General features: G+C 35.9%; 1 protein-coding gene across 2 annotated transcripts in view; it reads left to right on the top strand.

Annotated features, from left to right (window-relative positions):
- Positions 1-21237, top strand: part of ANO3 (anoctamin 3) — a 233227-nt gene that overhangs the window by 98272 nt on the left and 113718 nt on the right. For both annotated transcript variants that reach the window (XM_081063533.1, XM_081063534.1), the window contains one exon: positions 17271-17429. In XM_081063533.1, the coding sequence (XP_080919659.1) occupies positions 17271-17429 (159 nt within the window). The remainder of the gene's footprint in view (positions 1-17270; positions 17430-21237) is intronic.

Raw genomic sequence — 21237 nt, 5'->3', positions numbered from 1 at the left:
TAATTTTAAGGATCATATATAAGTTTTGAGAATGAATTATTGACTGTATTTGCTAACCCTCCTATCTGATCGAACTCATATATACCCACCATATATCAGACACTAGACTGTGCAACACATAAACTGTTGTAAATGACCAAGATATGGTCTCTATCTTCATGGAATTGTCATGTATAAGTAGTGGTAGTAAAAGGGCTCAGCAAAAAAAAAAAAAAAGCATTTGCTGATTTCCATGATGTAAATACTCCTCTTGGCCTATTTAAACTAGCAATGTGACCAAAATTTCTGAAAATTTACAAATCGGATCTTGTGAGCATGTGCAAGTTGGCAAATAGGGAAAGATCTCAATTTAAAGATGGGTATTCAGAAATGGGAAGCAGGGTATCAGAATGCTTCATTACCAGGAAGCCCCAAAACGTCCCAGAATAAGGAACCGGCTCTGTTTCTTGTTCTCCCTCACCACTTTATTTTTGCTTTTGGTTACGGAAAGATAATCATAAGAAATTCTGCTTTTTTGACCCAGCTCATCCAAATCCTCTCCACACCCAGATGGAAAACAGGTAAATTTTAATCCATTCTTCCTACGTAGTCCCCGTCTCCATTTCTGTGTCCATCTTCTACCAAACAGCCCTAGACTTAGGGCAGCCCCCCTCTGCAGTTTATAATTTCCTAAAGTTTTCTTAAAAACAACAAATAATATAAAAGTTCAAAGACTAAACATTTAACCGTCTATACATTCTTTATTAACTGATACCTTATGCTAAGGATATTTAATTTGTTCATAAGTACAGTTTAATATTTTTTTCTAAATATCATTTGTAAGTTCTAAAGCCGAAGAATGTCACCTTTAAATCAGTCCTAAAAAGGACAAGGGCTTCTCTGTTTTCCAGTTTCTCCTTCCAATATGGATAAGAACAAATATGTTGATTATGAGCCATGAGCCATGTGCCGTGACCTAGGAATGACTTAGTTATCTAGAATTAAAATGGTGTTTGATAAAATTGGGTTCTCCTTGAAGCATTAGAATGAGACCAAGCTTTAGTGTTTCAGGAATGGGTTAGGGAGCTGAGATGTGTGTATCTTCGACTCTTTCTCCACTCCCCTGTGTCGCTTCTAGAGTGAGTGTTCATAGATGTTTCTGCCTCAATGATTATGATACCATGTGATCTGTATTTTTTTCTTCTAGTTCATATATTTATAGTTCTTTGACTTTTTAATTTTTTTGGCATGTCCCTGAACTTACATAGTCATTCTACTTATATGTTATCTGATTAGTAGAATCTATTTTTTCAGTAAAGCTACCTTTGGTCAGTCCCATCTTGCATGATAACTTCCTATATTACTTTCTGGTCAGTAGTTATCTCTTTATACGTGTAATTTAAAATGCTTGTTAAAATGCTTGTTTATAAAGGACAATGTAATTTAAAATGCTTGTAATTTAAAATGCCTGACAGTCATTTATCATTTAAAACCTGCCTACTTGTTGTATTAAAATACTCCTCTTTTATATGCATGTATTCCTCATCCTGTTCCCCATTCAAAGTATCATCATGTAATAATTACAACAGTAAGTTGACTGCCTTCCCTGTCCCCTGATCACTTTAGATAAATCCACTTACTTATGCCCATGATTGGACTGTAAGGCTATGTCTGTCACGTGCACTGTTTTTCACTCATGCCTAAAATAGTAACCGGGACAGAAGAACACTAAATCAACACTTGTTAAGGAGTACTTAATTCTATATTGTAGGGAATGTTTTTCTTTTATTTTGTGAATGAGGAAACCAATGAGCACAGAGATTAGTAAAGTCCAGGTCCAGGTAACTAGTTAACAGGCAGGTTAAAGAATTCAAATCCAGATTTTTCTACCTCCAAAACATGAACATTTAATTCTAGGCTGCACTGACTCCCATATGATGACAAGAGAGAACAGAAGTAAAGAAACAGGCATAATTTGCAGCACATAATGGGTGCTTAATAAACGTGTTTGTTCAAAGTGGAGCATATAGGACTTCAGTTTAGTACACATTTTATTTTTCCAATTGCTGTTCACTCCTCTATCCCCAATCACTTGAACACGTACCTGGGGCATAGTAGGCACAAAAAAGAGATCTGTTGAATGATAAATACCTTTTTGTTTCTCCAGCGTGTACCTCAAAGTATTTGCTAAGTACATTAGGGGTGTGTGTGTTTGTGTGTTTTAGGTTAATGAAAGTTGCTCCATTGAGTTTTTTATTTTATTTTATTGGGGAAGGGGAACAGGACTTTACTGGGGAACAGTGTGTACTTCCAGGACTTCTTTCCAAGTCAAGTTGTTGTCCTTTCAATCTTAGTTGTGGAGGATTCCGTTCAGCTTCAAGTTGTTGTCCTTTCAGTCTTAGTTGTGGAGGGCGCGGCTCAGCTCCAGATCCAGTTGCGGTTGCTAGTTGCAGGGGGTGCAGCCCACCATCCTTTGCGGGAGTCGAAACGGCAACCATGTGGTTGAGAGGACAAGCTCCAACCAACTGAGCCATTCAGGAGGCAGCTCAGCTCAAGGTGCCCGTGTTCAATCTTCGTTGTAGGGGGCGCAGCCCACCATCCCTTGTGGGAGTCGAGAAGTCAAACTGGCAACCTTGTGGTTGAGAGCCCACTGGCCCATGTGGGGATTGAACCGGCAGCCTTCATAGTTAGGAGCATGGAGCTCCAACCGCCTGAGCCACCAGGCTGGCCTGACTGAGTTTTAATAATCTGGCTTTCATGAGATGTGATTGTTTCCCTCCTTGTTTATTGACATATTTTTTGTTGTCCTTACAGGAGCATGCTGGATAAGCACTGTTCTGGGCAGCTCCAGGGACAATATTGGCTAAAAGATAAGCCACAATTTAATGGTCTTCCAAACACTTCACAGAATTACAAAGTTGTGTTTAGCTTTTAAACAGGGGTGCTTTGTAAAAGATTTGCATCAGTAAATCAGCAGCAGCTAGCCAGTTTTTCTGCCTTTCAAGCTAACGTCCTGACCACGCCTGCCTTGTGTTTTTATTTCTACTTTAAGTGATGAATTATCTATTACTTTTAGCTGGCTTTCAAACAGTGCCGCTGTTAAATAAAGATGCAGCTTTTACATGCTAAAAATGACACAAGCCAGTCCACCTCTGGACCTGAGATCACTAACATCCGTCTTTAAAAGGCCTGCATCTTTGTCCTGTCCCCCTTTCCTCCTCCTTCCTTGATCACAGTCCTGAGGGAGTGTAACTCACTGGCTTAAGGTCAGATGCCCAAGGCACTGCCACCTGGCCTCCGGAGGGCATTTCCTTCTTCCCTTTCCAACATCAAAATGCCAATCAGCTTGTCTCAAGTCTTGCTCTTGGCCAAGGAGAAAAATAAACCCAGACTAGGTTTAATTTAAACTAAAGTTTAGTGGCTTGTTATGGCTCCATGTTTGCCAAAGCATAGTTTTCAAAATAATTCTTAAGCTGCAAAGTTTTAAAAATTATAATTTAAAAATTATTAATCAACATGACCTTACTTGAATGTGTGTTAGAAAAACATAACAAGCACACTGAACTTCTTATTTTTAGGTTAACATTATTTTGGCAAAGGCTTTATTTTTTTTTTTAAGAAAGTGTAATCAAAAGAAAAAATACTCAGCATGTGGCTATCGCAAAATATACACTATATTAAAGTTTGGGAAACAATGCCATTTTTACCTTGTCTCATCACTTTCCAGATGACAGTTATCGTTTATCTAGCACCTAAGAAGTCTGGCATTCATGCTAGATATTTTACAGACATCAGGTGCCATGTTCACAATTTTTCAGGGAACTAAATAGGACTTATTATTACCATTTGATAAATGAAGATGTTTAAACATTAGTTAAGGGTCTGTGCACGGTATTTGAGATAAGAACTAGAAGTGGGTCTTCATCGTCTGTAGCCCAACTGCAATGTTATTTACCTCACACAATTAGAGAAATATGACTGCCTCCACTCACCTCGGTTTCAAACACAAAGTGCTTATGTTGGTTGTTCAGTCTCCAAAAAGGAAAGATTAGTATGTGAAAAGGAACTGTTGGGTACTTCACTAATGTCCCTTTTTCTTATAAATTCAAATGGCTCTACTGTTAGTATAGCTGTGGGATTTCCAAAGCATTTGGAGGATTTATTGTAAGAGATTCAACTCTTTTCTGCCAAGGCTTGCCAAGGGGAGCCTAGTTTACAGAGGCAGGTGTTCTTACAACAGGAGGATCTGAAGACTGCCTGATTCAGAGGTTCTTAGCCTGGTGTCCAGGGAGTTCTATGGAGCTCTTACATGAGCTCCAGGGGGTCCAGGAATTCTCTGAAATTGTATGCATAATTATATGAATATGTAACTATGTGCTTGTTTTTTTCTTGGGATATTGCCTATTACCAAAGAAGGATTAAAAACCACTGGTTTTGTCTTGATTATCCTTGTACATGTTAGAAACTAAACTACCAACACTGGAGAAGCCTATACAAGTACAAATAGCCAGGGGCATAATCTTAAATGATACCCATGGGGACCTCATAGAGTTCATCTTTCTATCTGTTTATGAAATGTCAGACTTTTAACAGCAAGAGTTATTCTAGTATTGGAAAGAACGAAGCTTGTGATAAAATAGACATTAATATTGGAGGGTATATTTTCAATGCCAACTTTCCAAAGATTCCAACATGACTTAATATATTTTTACTATGAGTATATTATTTATAGCCAGTGTGACAAAGGTCATCTGCTTTATGAGTTTAGCAAAAATAGTTGTTTGATAATCTTTCTTTCTCTTGCTGGTTCTCAAGAGGTTCTTGACTTATTGATAGAGCTTTTAGAGAAGAGGAAAAAGGAACATGAGACTGCTGGGTCATGACAAATAATTTTCTACAAATGTACCGTGTTTCCCAGAAAATAAGACCTAGACAGACCATCAGCTGTAATGTGTCTTTCAGAGTAAAAATTAATAAGACCTAGTCTTAGTTTACTATAATATAAGACCGGGTCTTATATCATATCATACCATACCATATCATATCATATAGTATAGTATAGTACCGGGTATAATATAGTGTAATATAATATAATACCAGGTCTTATATTAATTTTTGCTCCAAAAGACACATTAGAGCTGATGGTCTGGCTAGGTCTTATTTTCGGGGAAACACGGTAGGGAGCACAGCCTAGGGCTCATCTTTTCCCCAGGAGCCAATACATTTCTCATCAGATCAAATCCATCTTGTTGTAAAGGTTATGGGATATTTTGTTCTCTGCTTTCTGAGAGTATGTGATTAAGGATAAACACCTAGTAGTTTAGAATCGTCTGCCTTGGAGCACATGGGAGTATCCTAATTTCCACATGTGGTCAAGGACACTGGTGACAATACTGAGCAGTTATTCCGTGCCAGAAACTTTGATACCCTGATGTGAAAGTCTGCTGTTTCCAGTTACATATTCAAGTGAAACAGTAGCCTTTGACCAGGGTAATGCCCTGGGCCATTCCCGTGTTTCAGAGATATTTTTCCCCATTCTTTATTTTGACTTAACAGTTTTATTTAAATTTGACCTCTCTGTGGTAAGAGTCCCCTTCTTTGTAGGCATCTGCCTGCCTTTCATCTGTTAGGAATCTAGAGCCAAAAGAAAGGAGCATCTTAATATTTCAAGTACACTAACTACTGAGGTTTTCTAAAAATATCTTGGGCAGACTGGGCCATCTGGCTTATTCACCATTGTGTTCTTGTCGCCCAGCACACAGAAGAGTGTTAATACAAACGCCCACATTTGCAGGATCTGCAAATGTTCTCGGGGTAAAAGCGACCTGTGAGCAGGTATGCAGCTGACCTCTCCATTTCCGATTTCTGCTGTGTCCTGGACTTCACCTCTCAATCCCTCATTGTCTTGTAAAGTCCTTGATACATTTTAAGATTTTGCCTTGCATAATTTTTGCTTGTTTTCATTGGACAGATTGATTCAAATAACTAGTGTAGTATTTTTTAGGAATATATTTATTGGACTTGTAAGATTACCAATAATTTAAGTTAGTTTCCTAAGCACATGTTGGAAATCATCACAGGTGCTTCTTTATTATAAACACTCTTTTGTTTTGTTTGGAGAGCTGTGTAAAAGAGTGTGGCACTCAGGCATCCACGTTACAAGTAATCACGTCGATGTTACAATAATGGATATAGTAGTTAAGCAGTGTTAACTGATTTATTTTTTCAAACTCCCTACGAAATTCATTTTCTCAAACTCCTTTACAATAAAAATGGCATTTGATTTTGTTTTGCATTTAAAATTTGATCTTTTAGTCTAAAAATTTCATTCTCAAACTTTCAGTAAATTCTTAAGTATATTTTCTTTGTATTTCCAACCGAATACCGGCAAAAATGCAGAATAGCTTCAGTCTGGGTTTAAGTGGAGTTTATGTGGAAAGTTGTCTCAGACATGGAACCTGACTGTTCACATCTGTTCAGCACGTGAGCTCTGAGGTGATCATGATTCCTAATGATGCTTCTTGGACCTCATGGAATCCTGTCTGAATTACCCATGATCTAATGTGTCCAATTTAATATCTCTGATAAGCTTGATTTACCATATTTCATTTTCTAAAATTATGATTTAAGTACAAGTATAGTTGACTAAAGGGAGTACACTGTTCAGTGACCATAATTAAAATTGGAGTTTTACTGTTTAAAGGTCTTTGACAACAATAACTATTGTGTGTATATACCATTTTATGTTTCAGTGTTTAACTCATTTAATTCGATTTTAATTGCTAATCCCAGATTGTTGATTTAAAAGGTGAACAGCATTGCTGATATTATTGTTATTGTTATTATTAACAATGTTATTGTTATCATGAATATTTGGGGTATATTGAAAGCTATTATTAGACTATATATGGCTATAACAAGCAGTACCCAGCATTGAACTTTACTGGATCTGAATTGCTTGCGATATTCGTTTCAGAATAAATTATCACAGACAAAATTGAAGATTCCTACATAACACTCCCTATTCCTTTCCCTCAATTTGTCTCAACAGAATTAACCACTATTCTGATTTTGCTGCTTAGTTTTCTTATGCATATTTTTATACTTTTACTACATATGATATACCCTTCAAACAATATGGAGCATTATTTTACAGATTTTTGAACTGTGAAGAATTTGTAATACATTTTATATTACTTTTTTAAAAGTTAAACAACTCTTTAATGGCTACTTAAACAGATACGTCATATTCCATTGTATGACTACAAAACAACTAGCATTAAATGTGTCACCACAATCTATTTATTCACTTTCTGGTTGATGGGAAGTTTTATTTGTTTCCAGCCCTCTTCTGTTCCAGGTAATGCAACAATGTTTTGTTTTGTTTTTTCTTTTGTTAAAGGTCTATTAATATAATCACTATTTTTTTTTGGATTATTTGCCTTATTGGTTAAGAGGAGTTACTTATTCTCGTATGTTCTGGAGAATCATCCTTTATTAGTTGTTTTTTATGAAAAGTATCTTACTCTTAAAGCTTACCTTTCACATTATTTGTGTCTTCTAATGTACAGAAGTTTTATTTGATCTTAGTGTATTTATCACAATGTTACCTTCATTACTGGTGCTGGTGCTTTTTTTTTTCAAGTTAAGAACAAACATAAACAAAACTACTTTTCTACCAAAATCATAAAAACATCCTCCTACACTTTGTTCTAAAAGTTTTAAATGTTATTCTTTCCATATTTTTCTTTCATTCTTTTATTTCTTGTGTATTGTATCTTTTTTTTTTTTTTGCATGAAAGTAACTGGTTTCCTTAGTACCACTACTTGAACAGTCCACCCTATCCATAAAGAGCACATGAATTTGTAATTTCACCTTAGTCACATGTACGTAGGTCCTTTTTCTGGGATCTCTGTTTCTTATATTGTCTATTCCTACATGAATAGTATGCTGCCTTAATTACTACAGAATTATAACTGGTATTTTAAGGATAAGCCCACTTATCTAGTTCTTTTTCAAAACTTTCCTATTAAAAACACTTTTATCTCTCAGATAAATATTAGAATTAGCTTGTTAAGTTGCATACATACCATAAAACTCTGTTGAGATCTTCATTTAAGTTATATCAGTTTTATAGAGGAACCTGAGATTTGAAATGAGTCTTCCTGTGATTAACAGATGCTTTTACATGTATTGTAGGCAAATTTATCCATCTTTTTCTTTTGTGTTCTGCTTGAAAACTATTCACCTATTCTGAGTTCTGATGGTAGCTTCTAGAAGCAAAATTTTGTGCATTTCAAAATCAATAATTCATATTTTATTGATTTTTAGAGCTTCATTGCGATTAAATTCACATACCATACAATCCATCGCCCATTTGAAATATGCAATTTGATTTTTTAATATATTCATAAAGTTGTGCAACCATCACCACAATATAATTTAAAACATTTTGCCTCCCCAAAAGGAAACCATATACCCATTATCTGTTAAGTTCCATTTTACCCACTCCTCCTCCAGCCCTGGTTCATCTATGTTGTAGTACCTATGTGTCAATATTTAATTCTTTTGTAATGCAAAAGAATATTCTATTGTATGGATATACATTTTATTTATGTAGTCATATGGTAGACACTGCTTTTTTCCCTCTTGTTTAGTTTTATAAATAATGCTATTATGAATGTTCCTCTACAACTTTTTGTGTGGATGTGTTTTCTCCTGGGTTAAATTGATAATGTGGTAACTCTATGTTTAACATTATGAGTAATCCCCAAACGTTTCCAGAGCTTCTGCACCATTTTACATCCCCAGTAGCAATGTATAAGGGTTCCAATTTCTTCACATCCTTCCTAATACTGGCTTAGTTTTTGTGTTTTTGATTATAGCCATCATAACGGGTGAGAAATGGTATCTCACCACAGTTTTGACTTGTATTTCCCTAATGATTTGCATTATGTTGAGAAATGTTCACTGTGCTTTTTGACCATTTTTATGTCTTTTTGGAGAAATCTCTATTCAAATCCTTTACCCATTATTAATTGGGTTATTTATGCTATTATTATTATTTGTTATATGTATTGCGGATATAGTGGCTTTTGAGATATGTGGTTTTCAGATTTTTTTTTCCCATTCCATGGTTTGCCTTTCACTTTAATGATAGTATATTTTGCAACACAAACATATTTAATTTGTATATAGTCCTAATTATCTGATTTTTTTCCTGTTGTTCTTGTTATTACTTGTGCTCTGGGTGTTGTATCTATAATCATTACCTAAACCAGGGTCCCAAATAGTCACTCATATGTTTTAGTCTAATAATTTTATAGGGTTTTTTTTTATTATTATTACATTTAGTTTGGTGCTCCATTTTGAGCAAATTTTTGTGTGTGGTTTAAGTAAGAGTCCAATTTATTTTGCATATAGATACACAGTTCTGCACTATTTTGTTGAAAAGACCATTTTTTTTTCTATTTATTTCCTTAGCACTCTAGTTGAAAGTGAATTGGCCATAAGTGTATGGGTTTATTTCTGGACTAGAACTGATGTTTGAATAGTCTAAAGGAGTCAAACTGTTTTTTTCCACGTGGATATCCTGTTCACTTGAATAAGCATATTATAATAAAGAGACCATATTTTCAACTTTCAATACTTTCTAGTTTTCATTTATTTTTTTTTCTTTACCTTATTAGTTATTTAGAAGTTCTATGTTTAAATTTATGAATGGTTGTTTTCACTGATATCATTATTACTGATTTTTAGATGCTACCCAGAGCAGCCACACTATCAACTTGCCTGCATGCTTTATGGTTTTCTACCTCTTTTTTCTACCTGGAAGCTAGAGTTTTATATACTTTCCTGCTAATTCCTTTATGAATTTCAAAATATGTATGTTTATTTTATCAATTATTTCTAGGTGTTTTATTGCATGAGGGTTTTGAAATTATGTGATTTGCCATATTATTGGAATCACAGTTCTGCTTTTTTTTTATGCCTATTTCTGAAACTTGATGCTAAATGTTAGTGGGAGGATTTTACATCTCTGCATGTCCCCATCAGACTTTATTTCATGGTCAAAAAAGGAGTACCACATCCCAAATCATGTGCTTTGTACGCCAGTTGATTTGTGAAATTTGATAACATTGAATTAGGTCAGAAATTGCTTTTCATTTTAGAACAAGAGAAACCCGTCTCCTATTTTCTCCTTTATGATGTTAAAGATGCTTACTCAGGTAGAAGTAAAGCATCTCACTTGTCATTTACTGTTTTTTCTGAAAAGACCTTTGGAGCACTTTATAGAGTGAATTCAGCTACCAGATATGTGAGCATCATTCTTTATAGAAATAAAGACTCTAGCCAGAGTTAGCTGAAAGTTTTCAGAAATCTTAGAAAACAGCCTCTTGCAGAAACATGTGGGAGAAAGACGAGCAATATGGAATGTCAGAGTTACAAGTGCTGTCACTTGTAATAGCACCCGCACTTTGATTCATGGTAGGGGGATTGAAAAGCAGGGAGGAAGAGCCAGTTGTCTAAAAACACATCAGCAGGGATAGAACCATGTGTAAAACCTGGATCATTTAATTTCCTTTATTTGATTTTCTTTTCTTTGTTTTTATTTTATTTCCTCTGTTGTGATATGTTCCAAATTGAGACCTTATCCCCTACTTGTTCTACTGAGGAGTTTGGTAAGTGAGACCATAAGCCTTCCTTTCCTTATATAGTATCATAAGATTTCTTTTTTAAACAACCTTTGAATCTTTGAAATTACCAATCTTTAATTTTTATCTAATCCATAAACCTTCCTGTGACAGACAGACTCTAGGATGGCCTAAGTGATCCCTGCCTCCTGGTGTTCAGACTGGCTTCGTTCACTTGGCAACTCAGTCATTTTTAAAGCTCCTAAAATTTTAATATGATTTAAAAATAAACCATGAAACTGTGAACGCTGTGAAGTTACCAAGGCATAGGGAGAACAGGCATCTTAAATCCTACCCATTTTTGAGTGCCTCTCTTCCTCTAACAGGCTTCTTCCTGGGGGAGGAAATCTCAAGAATTAGATGTAGGTCAAGATTGTCATAAGGTCTGGAATGTCTATGGTGCTTTGTTACTGTTTGTTTCTGATACACACAGGAGGTCTGACAAGTTCGTGAACTTGTTGCAACGATGTTGCTAAACATTTTTTGATATTAGAGGGATTATTCACTATGAATTTGTACCAACTGGACAAACAGTTAACCAAGTTTACTATTTGGAAGTGCTGAAAAGGCTGCATGAAAAAGTTAGAATACCTGAACTTTTTGCCAACAATTCATGGCTCTTGCATCATGACAATGCACCAGCTCACACAGCACTGTCTGTGAGGGAGTTTTTAGCCAGTAAACAAATAACTGTATTGGAACACCTCCCTACTCACCTGATCTGGCCCCCAGTGACTTCTTTCTTTACCCAAAGATAAAGGAAATATTGAAAGGAAGACATGTTGATGACATTCATGACATCAAGGGTAAAAGGATGATAGCTCTGATGACCATTCCAGAAAAAGAGTTCCAAAATAGCTTTGAAGGGTGGACTAGGCACTGACATCGGTGCATAGCTTTCCAAGGGGAGTACTTCCAAGGTGACCGCAGTGATATTCAGCAATGAGGTATCTAGTACTTTTTCTAGGATGAGTCCAAGGGTGCCAAAAATATATATACACATTTTAAGAAAGGAAAAAACTGTATTAAAATTGTAATAACATATACCAATAGCAAAAGATAAATACAAGTCATGTGTATACATTTTTGGCACCCCCAGTATATATATGTCATTTTAAAACTACCACGTAGAGCGAACAGTTTTGTCCCATCAACTACATACCTTGTGGGCAGGAGAGGTCCATCTACACTTACCTCTAGGTCAGGGTAGGGGGCAGTGGTTTGCATCCTTTCCTGTATTCCCCAAAAATATAAGCAGTGAGAGAGAAGAGGCACTGCTCTGTTTCTTCAAAACTTCATTTCTTAATCTGGGGATAACACAGAGCCACACAGCAAGGACATCCACTAAGTGTCAGGTAAAGAGGAGATGACGCGAATCTCTATGGAAATCCCAGATGGGACACAAGCTGCCCTTAGGTTACTACAAGGGAAGAAGCTTTGTGTCTGATTTCAGAATTCAGCCCATCTTGTTGCCCCAGCTGTGCCACTGAGAGAACAATCAGCACCTTCTCTCTCTTCTATGCCCAAAGCTCCATGTGTACTGGCATGACAAGGTGCTGTGTGAGTTCTTTCAGTGATGTACTATTATTCTGTGAGTCTTAAAACTTGCTGGTATTTTTACAAAGTCAGTGTGACATTGCCTGCTAAATAGTAAGCCGATCACATTCATCACATTATGGAGGACCTTTGCCAAGATACCGTAAACTGCCTCTGGGGCAAAATGAAGTCAATACCTTATTGTCAATTGATTGAATTCCATGGCCAGTAATGATTTTTAATCAGTAGCATGCTGCACTTAAGAAATATACACACGTATTAATACAGAACAAGAGTCAGCGGTGCAGATAGTAAAATGAAAATAGAAATGGCCTCCCATTGAACATAGAGGGATTGTAAAACACAGTGCTTAAGAGCTGGTGCTTAGATCAGCTCTTAGGTCAGCTCTTAAACAAGACTACCTGGATTCCACATTCTACATCTGACTGTCTCACTGACTTCAGGCACTGTTGCCTAAGCAATAACTGGGCTACTGATGGAACTGACCTATCGGGTTCTTATAAATGTTAAAATTAATTGACATATATAATTGCTTAGCTAAATGCATAGCATATAGAAACTTTTGATAATTGTTAGCTATAGTTATAACTATTGAATCAATCAATCATTTTATATAACTGTAATATTATGAAATGATTTAATAATTGTATTAAAAATTCTATATTTCCACAAACAGCAACTTCATTGGTAATCATAACAGCAATATATAATGTATTATGCTTTCCAGTGCCCTTTGGCATTATATCTCATCAGTAGTTGAATATGTAGAGAATGTCAAGACCGTTCCATTTATTTTAAAGTCTGCCTCAATTTCAGCATCTGTGAAATGGGAAAAATAGTACCATCTCTCAGTTTTTGTGAGCATGAAATGTGTTAATCTTTGCAAAATGTGTTGAAGAGTAGTTGGTTTCTGCTCAACTTATGTTAGTATTATGTCTGTAAATATTACTTTACTAATTATTTTCTCAAATACCAGTTTTATTTGGCAGATTATAATTGGAGCTGAAATACAATCACCTGGAGATTCTGCCATCAGATAGTAGAACTCCACAGTAACTGCTATAGAGAGGATTTCTATTTTTATAGGACATGCAGACTAAGAAGCAGCGTTGATGTTCTAGCCAGGTTCTAATCAGCAAGTGAAGTCCACAGCTGGATTCCTAAGACTTATAATTAAGGATGAGTTGCATAGGAAAATTTGCATAGTAATTACATTTCTGGCATATCTTAAGTTAAGCGAGGTTCATTAAAATATATATGTATTAATATGCTTTTTTTGTTCCCCAGGACTTACTAAATTTCTACCCATGTGTGGAATTTCTTCGGAACCACAGTGTATGATGTGTTTTCTGTTAATTTGTTTTTAATAGGTATTACTTTTGTTGTTGAAAATATGTGATTTTCTTGACAAAACTCTTCTCATTTGTCTGAAATGGAAAAAATTAAAAAGCTGTTTTGTTTCTCTATAATAGGTAGGGTCACTAACAAGAGATATTTTGTGGAATGGTTTTAACTCTGAAGTAAATTCAAGTCACATATCAGGGCTGTTTAGATATCTCTCCAATTAAGGAGTGTACATCTTGAACTTCTGAGTAAAACATGGTCTCAGACTAACAGCGTCCAGGCTGCTATCTCCTAATTTTTCCTTAATGACTGAGGGAAGAAGATACAGAAACACAGAAACAAACACCAACACTGTAAACTAATGAAAAAGGTTTTCGTTATTTGAAGACTTGGGAGGATAGGATTAAGAAACACAAGCCTGGAACACAGACACTTGGCCTCATTATCTGAAATCAGCGTGATGACCACCCAAACTGCGAGAGTTGGACTAATCTGGCCGGTAGTTTGTTCTTATCACTGGGCTTCAGCGCCACACAGCCAAGGAAACTGAGCATCCACCGCCCTTCGTAATAGGAGCGGTCATCTCAGCAGCCCAGAGTCATGCCCGGCAGCCTCTGCCCTGCCTCATCTGTGCCCCTCTCTCTCTAAATCCAAACAGAAACAGAAATGCCCAGTAATTGGACATGGCAATAATTGTTTGCATTCTGAATACCAGAATCCGGATAAAAGGAGTATCGTGTGTGAGAGCAGATACCGGCAGCACTGAGACCCATGCATGCTGGCAAGAGTGTGGTCTTTCATGCTGTATACTATAACAAAATGTGTCATTTTTTAATGTGTAGACCAGTAGTCAGTAATCAACAAGATTCCATCCGTACAGAGCCATGTTCCATGAAATCTTATAAGACCAGAAATTGCGTCAGGGTCCTTCTGCACACAATAGGCTCTACTCTAAGTCAAGATTGGCATACTACTAAAGTTGAAAATAAGCATTTCCTATGAATCAGCAATTTTTCTCCTAGGTCCAGACCTGATAGAAATGTATGCACATGTGTATCACAAAATACATACATGAATGTTTATTATAGCTTTATTTGTGATAGCCAAGACTGGAAATAGCCCAAATATCCCTTTTTAATAGAAAGCATAAGTACGTCGTATTATATTCATATAATAATATAACAGTGAAAAAATGAACTACAAATATATGAAAGTTAAGAATGGATTGCACATCTATAATACTACATGAAAACAGCCATGCACAAAAGACTGTTCATTGTATATTTACATTCACATAAAGTTTGATAACAGACAGAAATAAATATAATGTTCAAGGATATATCCTTTGGTGATAAAACAAAGAACATAGTGCCATAAACGATAGGATTATGATTACCTTGGGCGAGGCAGATCTGGAGGGCGTCGTGATTGAGAGGATATTAGGTATGGGGGGGGGGCTTCTGCAGGAGTTGGTGAAGTTCTGTTTCTTTACTTAAATAGTAGCTATTTAGGTGTTTATCTTAAAATAATTTGTTATTAATTTGTTTATTGCACTTTTAATTTCACAGGAAATCATGTTTCCCAAGTACATGTAAAGAGTACCTGCTTCCTTTGCTCTAATACCATTCTCACACCAACATCCTTTAGGTCACTTATCTCTGTCTCCATCCATTTTTGTCCTGAGAAAGATGATTTTCCAAAAAGTGAAAGGGGTCATTTGGGTCATCAGAAAACAAGAAAAATCCCAACATGAATTAACACACGGTGTACATTTTTTTACATTGTTTTCTTGGGATAATAGCTATTATGTTTTTGATCTTCTAAAGTGAGTCAGATAACGTTGGGAGTGCTCTGTGTGCAATATCTCACTTAGTCATAACGGTCTTACAATGCTGATACTATGATTGTTTTTATTTAATATGATTAATCTTAATATGATTATCTTATTAATCATATCTTAATATGATTATCTTTATAGCTGTAGGAATTGAGACTGAACAGTGGGTTTAAATTGCAAGTCTAGTCTGTCTGATTCAGATCTCAGTACTTTAAACAATGTGTCAAACTGCCTTTTACTAACTCAAAACTGTGATTAACCGATAATCAATTAGCTATCACTTAGAGAGTAACGACATGATCTCATTTGGTATGTTTCTTATTGAGAACTGTGGTAAATTCACCAAAATAATATGACCCTTAGTGGCTACTGGCACTCATTAATCAGACTTCCACTGGCTACTCCATTAGAGTTGATTACTTGTCACCTTGTGTAACCCAATGAAATAATCCTGGAAATCGCTCTTTTTTTTTTTTTCATTCATTGAGGGAAGGCTGTGCAACACCAGCCTTTTTGTCCTTGAGCCAGGGCAACTCTGCTACTCTGAATTCACACACTTGAACCTGTTGTTTCTAATAGGCCCAAGTTCTTGAGGCAGCCTTACCTGTGCCTGTGAGATGACAGTCTCGGGGATCTTTTTCGTTGCTTCCCCTGGATGACTCCTTGGCCACTAGATGACCTTGTTTCTCACTTTTTTCACCTTGAGCTGCTTACATGTCCCACACAGGATCCTACAAAGAAGTCTGAGATGCCTTTGTCTGAAATTACCAGATAGCTCTTAAAATGTTAGGGAAATTTCTGAATCTCAAAAATGCCCATATGGGAAAAAATGAAATAGAGTTGGTGGAGAGGTTCAAATAGTTTGATGGAAAATGTGGAGCAAGACCAACATATGTAATAGCTGAGAACATGGACCTGGAGTAAAAATTGGATTCAAGCCCTGGTTCTTCAGTGATCTTGGGCAAAATACTGGGAAAGCCCGCTCTAAGAAGACCAACAGGAAAATCTGTTGATCAATAAAACTAATTTTATTAAAGTTACATCAAGTAAGGATACCAACCTAAGCAGTCTTAGTAGTTGTTCATAAAGGTGAAGTGTTCAAAGGATTCTAGGATGTGGACTGGGAGATTTTAAGGTAAGTCTTGCAAGGCAGGAATTTGGTTAAAAATTGGGCAGAGTCTATGAAAAATACCTGGGTGCGTGGGCACAGCAAGGTGAGGGGCTTAATATAATCTTGAAAAGCAAGGGTATGGTCTTGTGATCAAGACCTGTTTTAGTTGGATCACAGTCTTATATCCTGGGAGCACATATTTCTTGGAACAGGCAGCTCGGGAATTATTCTTTGGTTTGGTGTCATTGGACACAGATTTAGGAAAATAATGTCTGGTCTGAATGTTATTTAATATAGGAAATTAGGGCGATTTTGGTTCTCAGTATTTATGTTGTTTAAACCTTAGTATCTTTATCTTTGGAATGCAAATTGTGAGTATTAAATGTGATAAAACATGGAAAACATTTGTGTCTGGGGCTGATGTTAAGTAAATATTCAACATATGTTAGTGATATTATTTTTATAGGGCCTTACTGAATAAAACATGTGCATTTTTATGTCAGCATCAGAGAGCCCATGTTCTGGTATCAGAGTGCCTGATTTCAAATCCTGGAAGATGACTTCCTAGCTTGTCTCCTACAGTAGACTTTAAATTTTTAAAATCATCTTTTCCTATCTAATAATTAGATTTTTTTTAAAAAAGCGTGTTTTGATACTGAATTGCCGGTATCCAAACAGAAGTGACTGAAACCAAAATGCATGTGCTTGTCTAAGCCACACCATTAACAATCATTGTTTCATTTGCAGAATGACATGAATTACATAGCATCCAGTGGGCTTCTATTCAAAGATGGGAAAAAGCGGATTGATTACATCCTGGTTTATAGAAAGTCAAACATACAATATGACAAAAGAAACACATTTGAAAAGAACCTCAGAGCAGAAGGCTTGATGTTGGAAAAGGAGGTAGGTGTTTTAATCATACTAAGTGTGTAATATAATATGCTAGAAGAGATATGATCTCTTAGTTTTCAGTATGGAAAGTAGGTAACACAATTTTATAAAATGTATAGTTATTTTCTCCCAAATGTAAAAAAAATGCATATGTATAGTTCTGTTTAAATATATATTACATTTTTACTCTATGTATTTCTGTAACTTTAAATATTTTTCAAAGGGTATAACTATTTTTACAAAGTTAAAACTTGAATACAGAATGCTTCTACCTATGTAAAGTACAAAGCCCCCAGGAAGAGAAACACAAAATGTTGAAAGAAGATAGTTTGCCAAATTGTTCAAGTCTAGGTTGTAATACTGGAACTATGGGTGGTTTTTCTTTCCCGGGAGTGTTCCTTGGTGCTTTTTAAAACTACTTTATTTTATTTTATTTTTTCAGAGCAGTTTTAGTTTCACAGCAAAACTGAGACAAAGGTACAGAGATTTCCCATGTACCCCCTACCCCCACACATGTATAGCTTCCCCCATTATCAACATCTCCTACCAGAGCCGTACCTTTGTTACTATCGCTAAACCTACGTTGACATATTATTATCATTCAGAGTCCATAGTTTACATTAATGCACTTTCTTGATGAGGTACCTTCTATGAGTTTGAACAGATGCAGAATAGCACGTTTCCATATTGTGATATCATGCAGAGTATCTTACTGCTGCAAAAATTCTCTGTGCTACACCTATGTATCTAACCCAAACTCTTTACTGTCTCTATAGTTTTGCCTTTTCCGAAACATTATATAGTGGAACCATAGAGTATGTAACCTTCTCACATTGGCATTTTTCACTGAGCAATATACATTTAAGGTTCCTCCATGTCTTTTCATGGCTTTATAGCTCGTTTCTTTTTAGTGCGGAATATTATTCCATTGTCCCTTCACCCACTGAAGGACACCTTGATTGCTTACGAGTTTCAGCCATAAGAATATATTGTCTGTAAACATCCTTGTACACATTTTTGTGCAGACATACGTTTTCAAGTCCTTTGGGTAAAAACCAAGGATTGGATTGCTAGATAGTATGGGGAGAATATGTTCAGTTTTGTAAGAAACCTCCAAACTGTCCCAAAAATAGCTGTATCATTTTGCATTTCTGCCAGCAACGAATGAGAGTTCCTGTTGCTCCCCATCCCGGGCAACACTTGCTGTTGTCAGTTTCCTGGCTATTGGCCATTCTAATAGGTGTGTAATGGCATTTCATTTTTAAAAATTTTTCAAATTCTTGTTGAAAAATGATGTGGAGCAAATTTTCATATGTTTATCTGCCATCTCTGTATCTTCTTTGATAACTTGTCTGTTAACATCTTTGACCCATTTTTAATTTTTTTTATTGTTGAATTTTAAGTGTTCTTTGTATATTTTGGATAACATTCCTTTATCACATGTATCTTTTGCAAATACTTTCTCTCAGCCTGTGGCTTGCCTTAATTTCTTGACTTTGTCCTTTTCAGAGCAGTTTTTGATTTGAATGAAGTCTAATATGACAACTATTTCATTCATGGGCATATGTTTGGTATCTTAAAAGAAATCACCATACCCACCGTCATATCAATGTCTTCTTTCCCCTCCCCCAGGAGTTTACAGTTTTGTATATTTTACATATATGTCTGTGATCCATTTTTACTTAATTTTGTGAAGGTTTGTCTCTAGATTCATTTTTTGCATGTAGATGTCCAATTGTTCCAGCACCATTTGTTTTAAAGATGTTTCACTCCATTATATTACCTTAGTTCTTTTGTGAAAGATCAGTTGACTTTTATAAGTCAAGTTGATATGTATGTGGGTCTGTTTCTGGGCTCACTATTTTGTTCGATTGATCAACTGGTATATTCATTCACTGATACCACTACTATATGTCACGTCCCGCGCAACAAGGGCAGTGAGGAGGCAAGAAGGGGCGGTTTGGGTTAAGTTTTTAAGCAAGAAACAACCAGAGACTTAATGCAGTTAAATCTCTCCGAAGGCCAGGGGTCTCTCAGTCTCAGAGGGCTGGAGCCCAGAATAAAGCTGGCTGGAGGTTTTTATTGATAGGTCTACAACTACAAGAAAGCAACATTGTTTCTTACATGGGTCTGTGAGGCTCAGACTTCCTAACAGAAAAATGTTTATTCCAATTACCCTTTGTTAACAGCGGAAGCACAAGATCCCAGGATGTTTTTACCTAAAGTATGTACCTTTTCAGGATCAAGTCTTTCACATTGTAACAACTCCGTTGAGAGATGTGGAACCAGGTGCAAGGGGAAAGCCAGAGCCGGCAATAGACTTTCCCAAGCACGGGGAAGGGGAGGCAAGGCCCCTTCCCATACTTATCTAAGGCAACTCATTTGGGGTCCCCACTCGGTTCCGCCTGGCTTAGGTTGTATCTCCCATGAGATATCTTACCTGTCTTTGGCTGCAAACCGTCTTTTGGGGACCAGACAGAGAGACATAAGTTGTAAACAAAGGATGGAACAGAGTCCCAGAAAGGCACAATTTCACAAATTCTTCTTTCCTTAAGGAAAAACATGAAGGGACATTTGGCTAGGCTGTTGTGAGACAACAACTATAACTTTAGAATAACTCGAAATCAGATACTGTCAGTCCTTTAACTTTGTTGTTCTTCAATATTGTGTTGTACTTTCTGAGTTTTTCTTCTCCATATCAATTTTATAATCAATTTACCATTATCCACAAAATAACTTGTTGGAATTTTGATTAGCTTTTTATTAAATCTGTAGCTCAAGTTGTTAACATCTTGATAATATTGAGCTCTCTTATCCAATGAACATGGAATATCTCTCCATTTACTTAGATCTTCTTGATGTTGTTCATCAGAGTTTTGTAATTTTCCTCATATCAATCTTGGATATATTTTCTTAGATTTATACTTGTGTTTAGTTCTTTGAAGGAAAAACTTAAATGGTATTGCGTTTGTCATTTCAAATTCCATTCGTGCATTGCTGGTATATAGGAAAACAATTGACTTTTGTATATTAACTGTATATCTTGCAATCCTGCTATAATTACTTATTAGTTACTTATTACAGGAGTGTGTGTTTGTGTGTATGTGTGTGTGTGCATGAATGCATGCACGTTTTAGCCATTTGAATTTTCTACATAACGATAAGATCATCTGAGAATAAATACAGTGTTATTTCTTCCTTACCAATCTATATACCATGTACGTCTTTTTTGTGTCATACTGTATAAGTTAGTACTTCCAATATAATATTGAAAAGGAATGGAGACAGGGGACATTCTTGCCTTGTTCCTGATCATAGTGACAAAGATTCTAATTTCTAACCATTAAGTATGATGTTAGATGTAGGTTATTTATAAATATTCTCTATCAAGTTGAGGAAGTTCACCTCTGTTCCTAGTTTACTCAGAGTTTTTATCATGAACAAGTGTTGGATTTTATTAAATGCTTTTAAGTATTACTATGATCATATGATTTTTCCATTTTAGTATTTTGATGGGATGGATTACGTCAGGTGATTTTGAATGTTGAACCAACTTTACATATTCTGGATGAATCCCAGTTGGTTGTGGTTTATAATTATTTTTATACATTGTTGGATTATATTTATTAATATTTTGTTGAAAATTTCTGCATTTATACTAATGAGAGATACTGGTCTGTATTTTCATTTTCTTGAAATATCTTTGTCAGGTTTTGATGTTAGGATAATCCTTACCTCAAAGAATTAGTAAGTGAGTATTCCCTCTGCTTCTATACCTCGAAAGAGACTAGAGAATTGGTACTTTCTTAAACATTTGGTA

Source organism: Rhinolophus hipposideros (genome assembly GCF_964194185.1).
Source record: "Rhinolophus hipposideros genome assembly, chromosome: 10".
NCBI classification, from domain to species: domain Eukaryota; kingdom Metazoa; phylum Chordata; class Mammalia; order Chiroptera; family Rhinolophidae; genus Rhinolophus; species Rhinolophus hipposideros.
The sequence above is the reverse complement of the archived record's forward strand: the minus strand, read 5'-3'. Positions and strand labels throughout refer to the sequence as shown.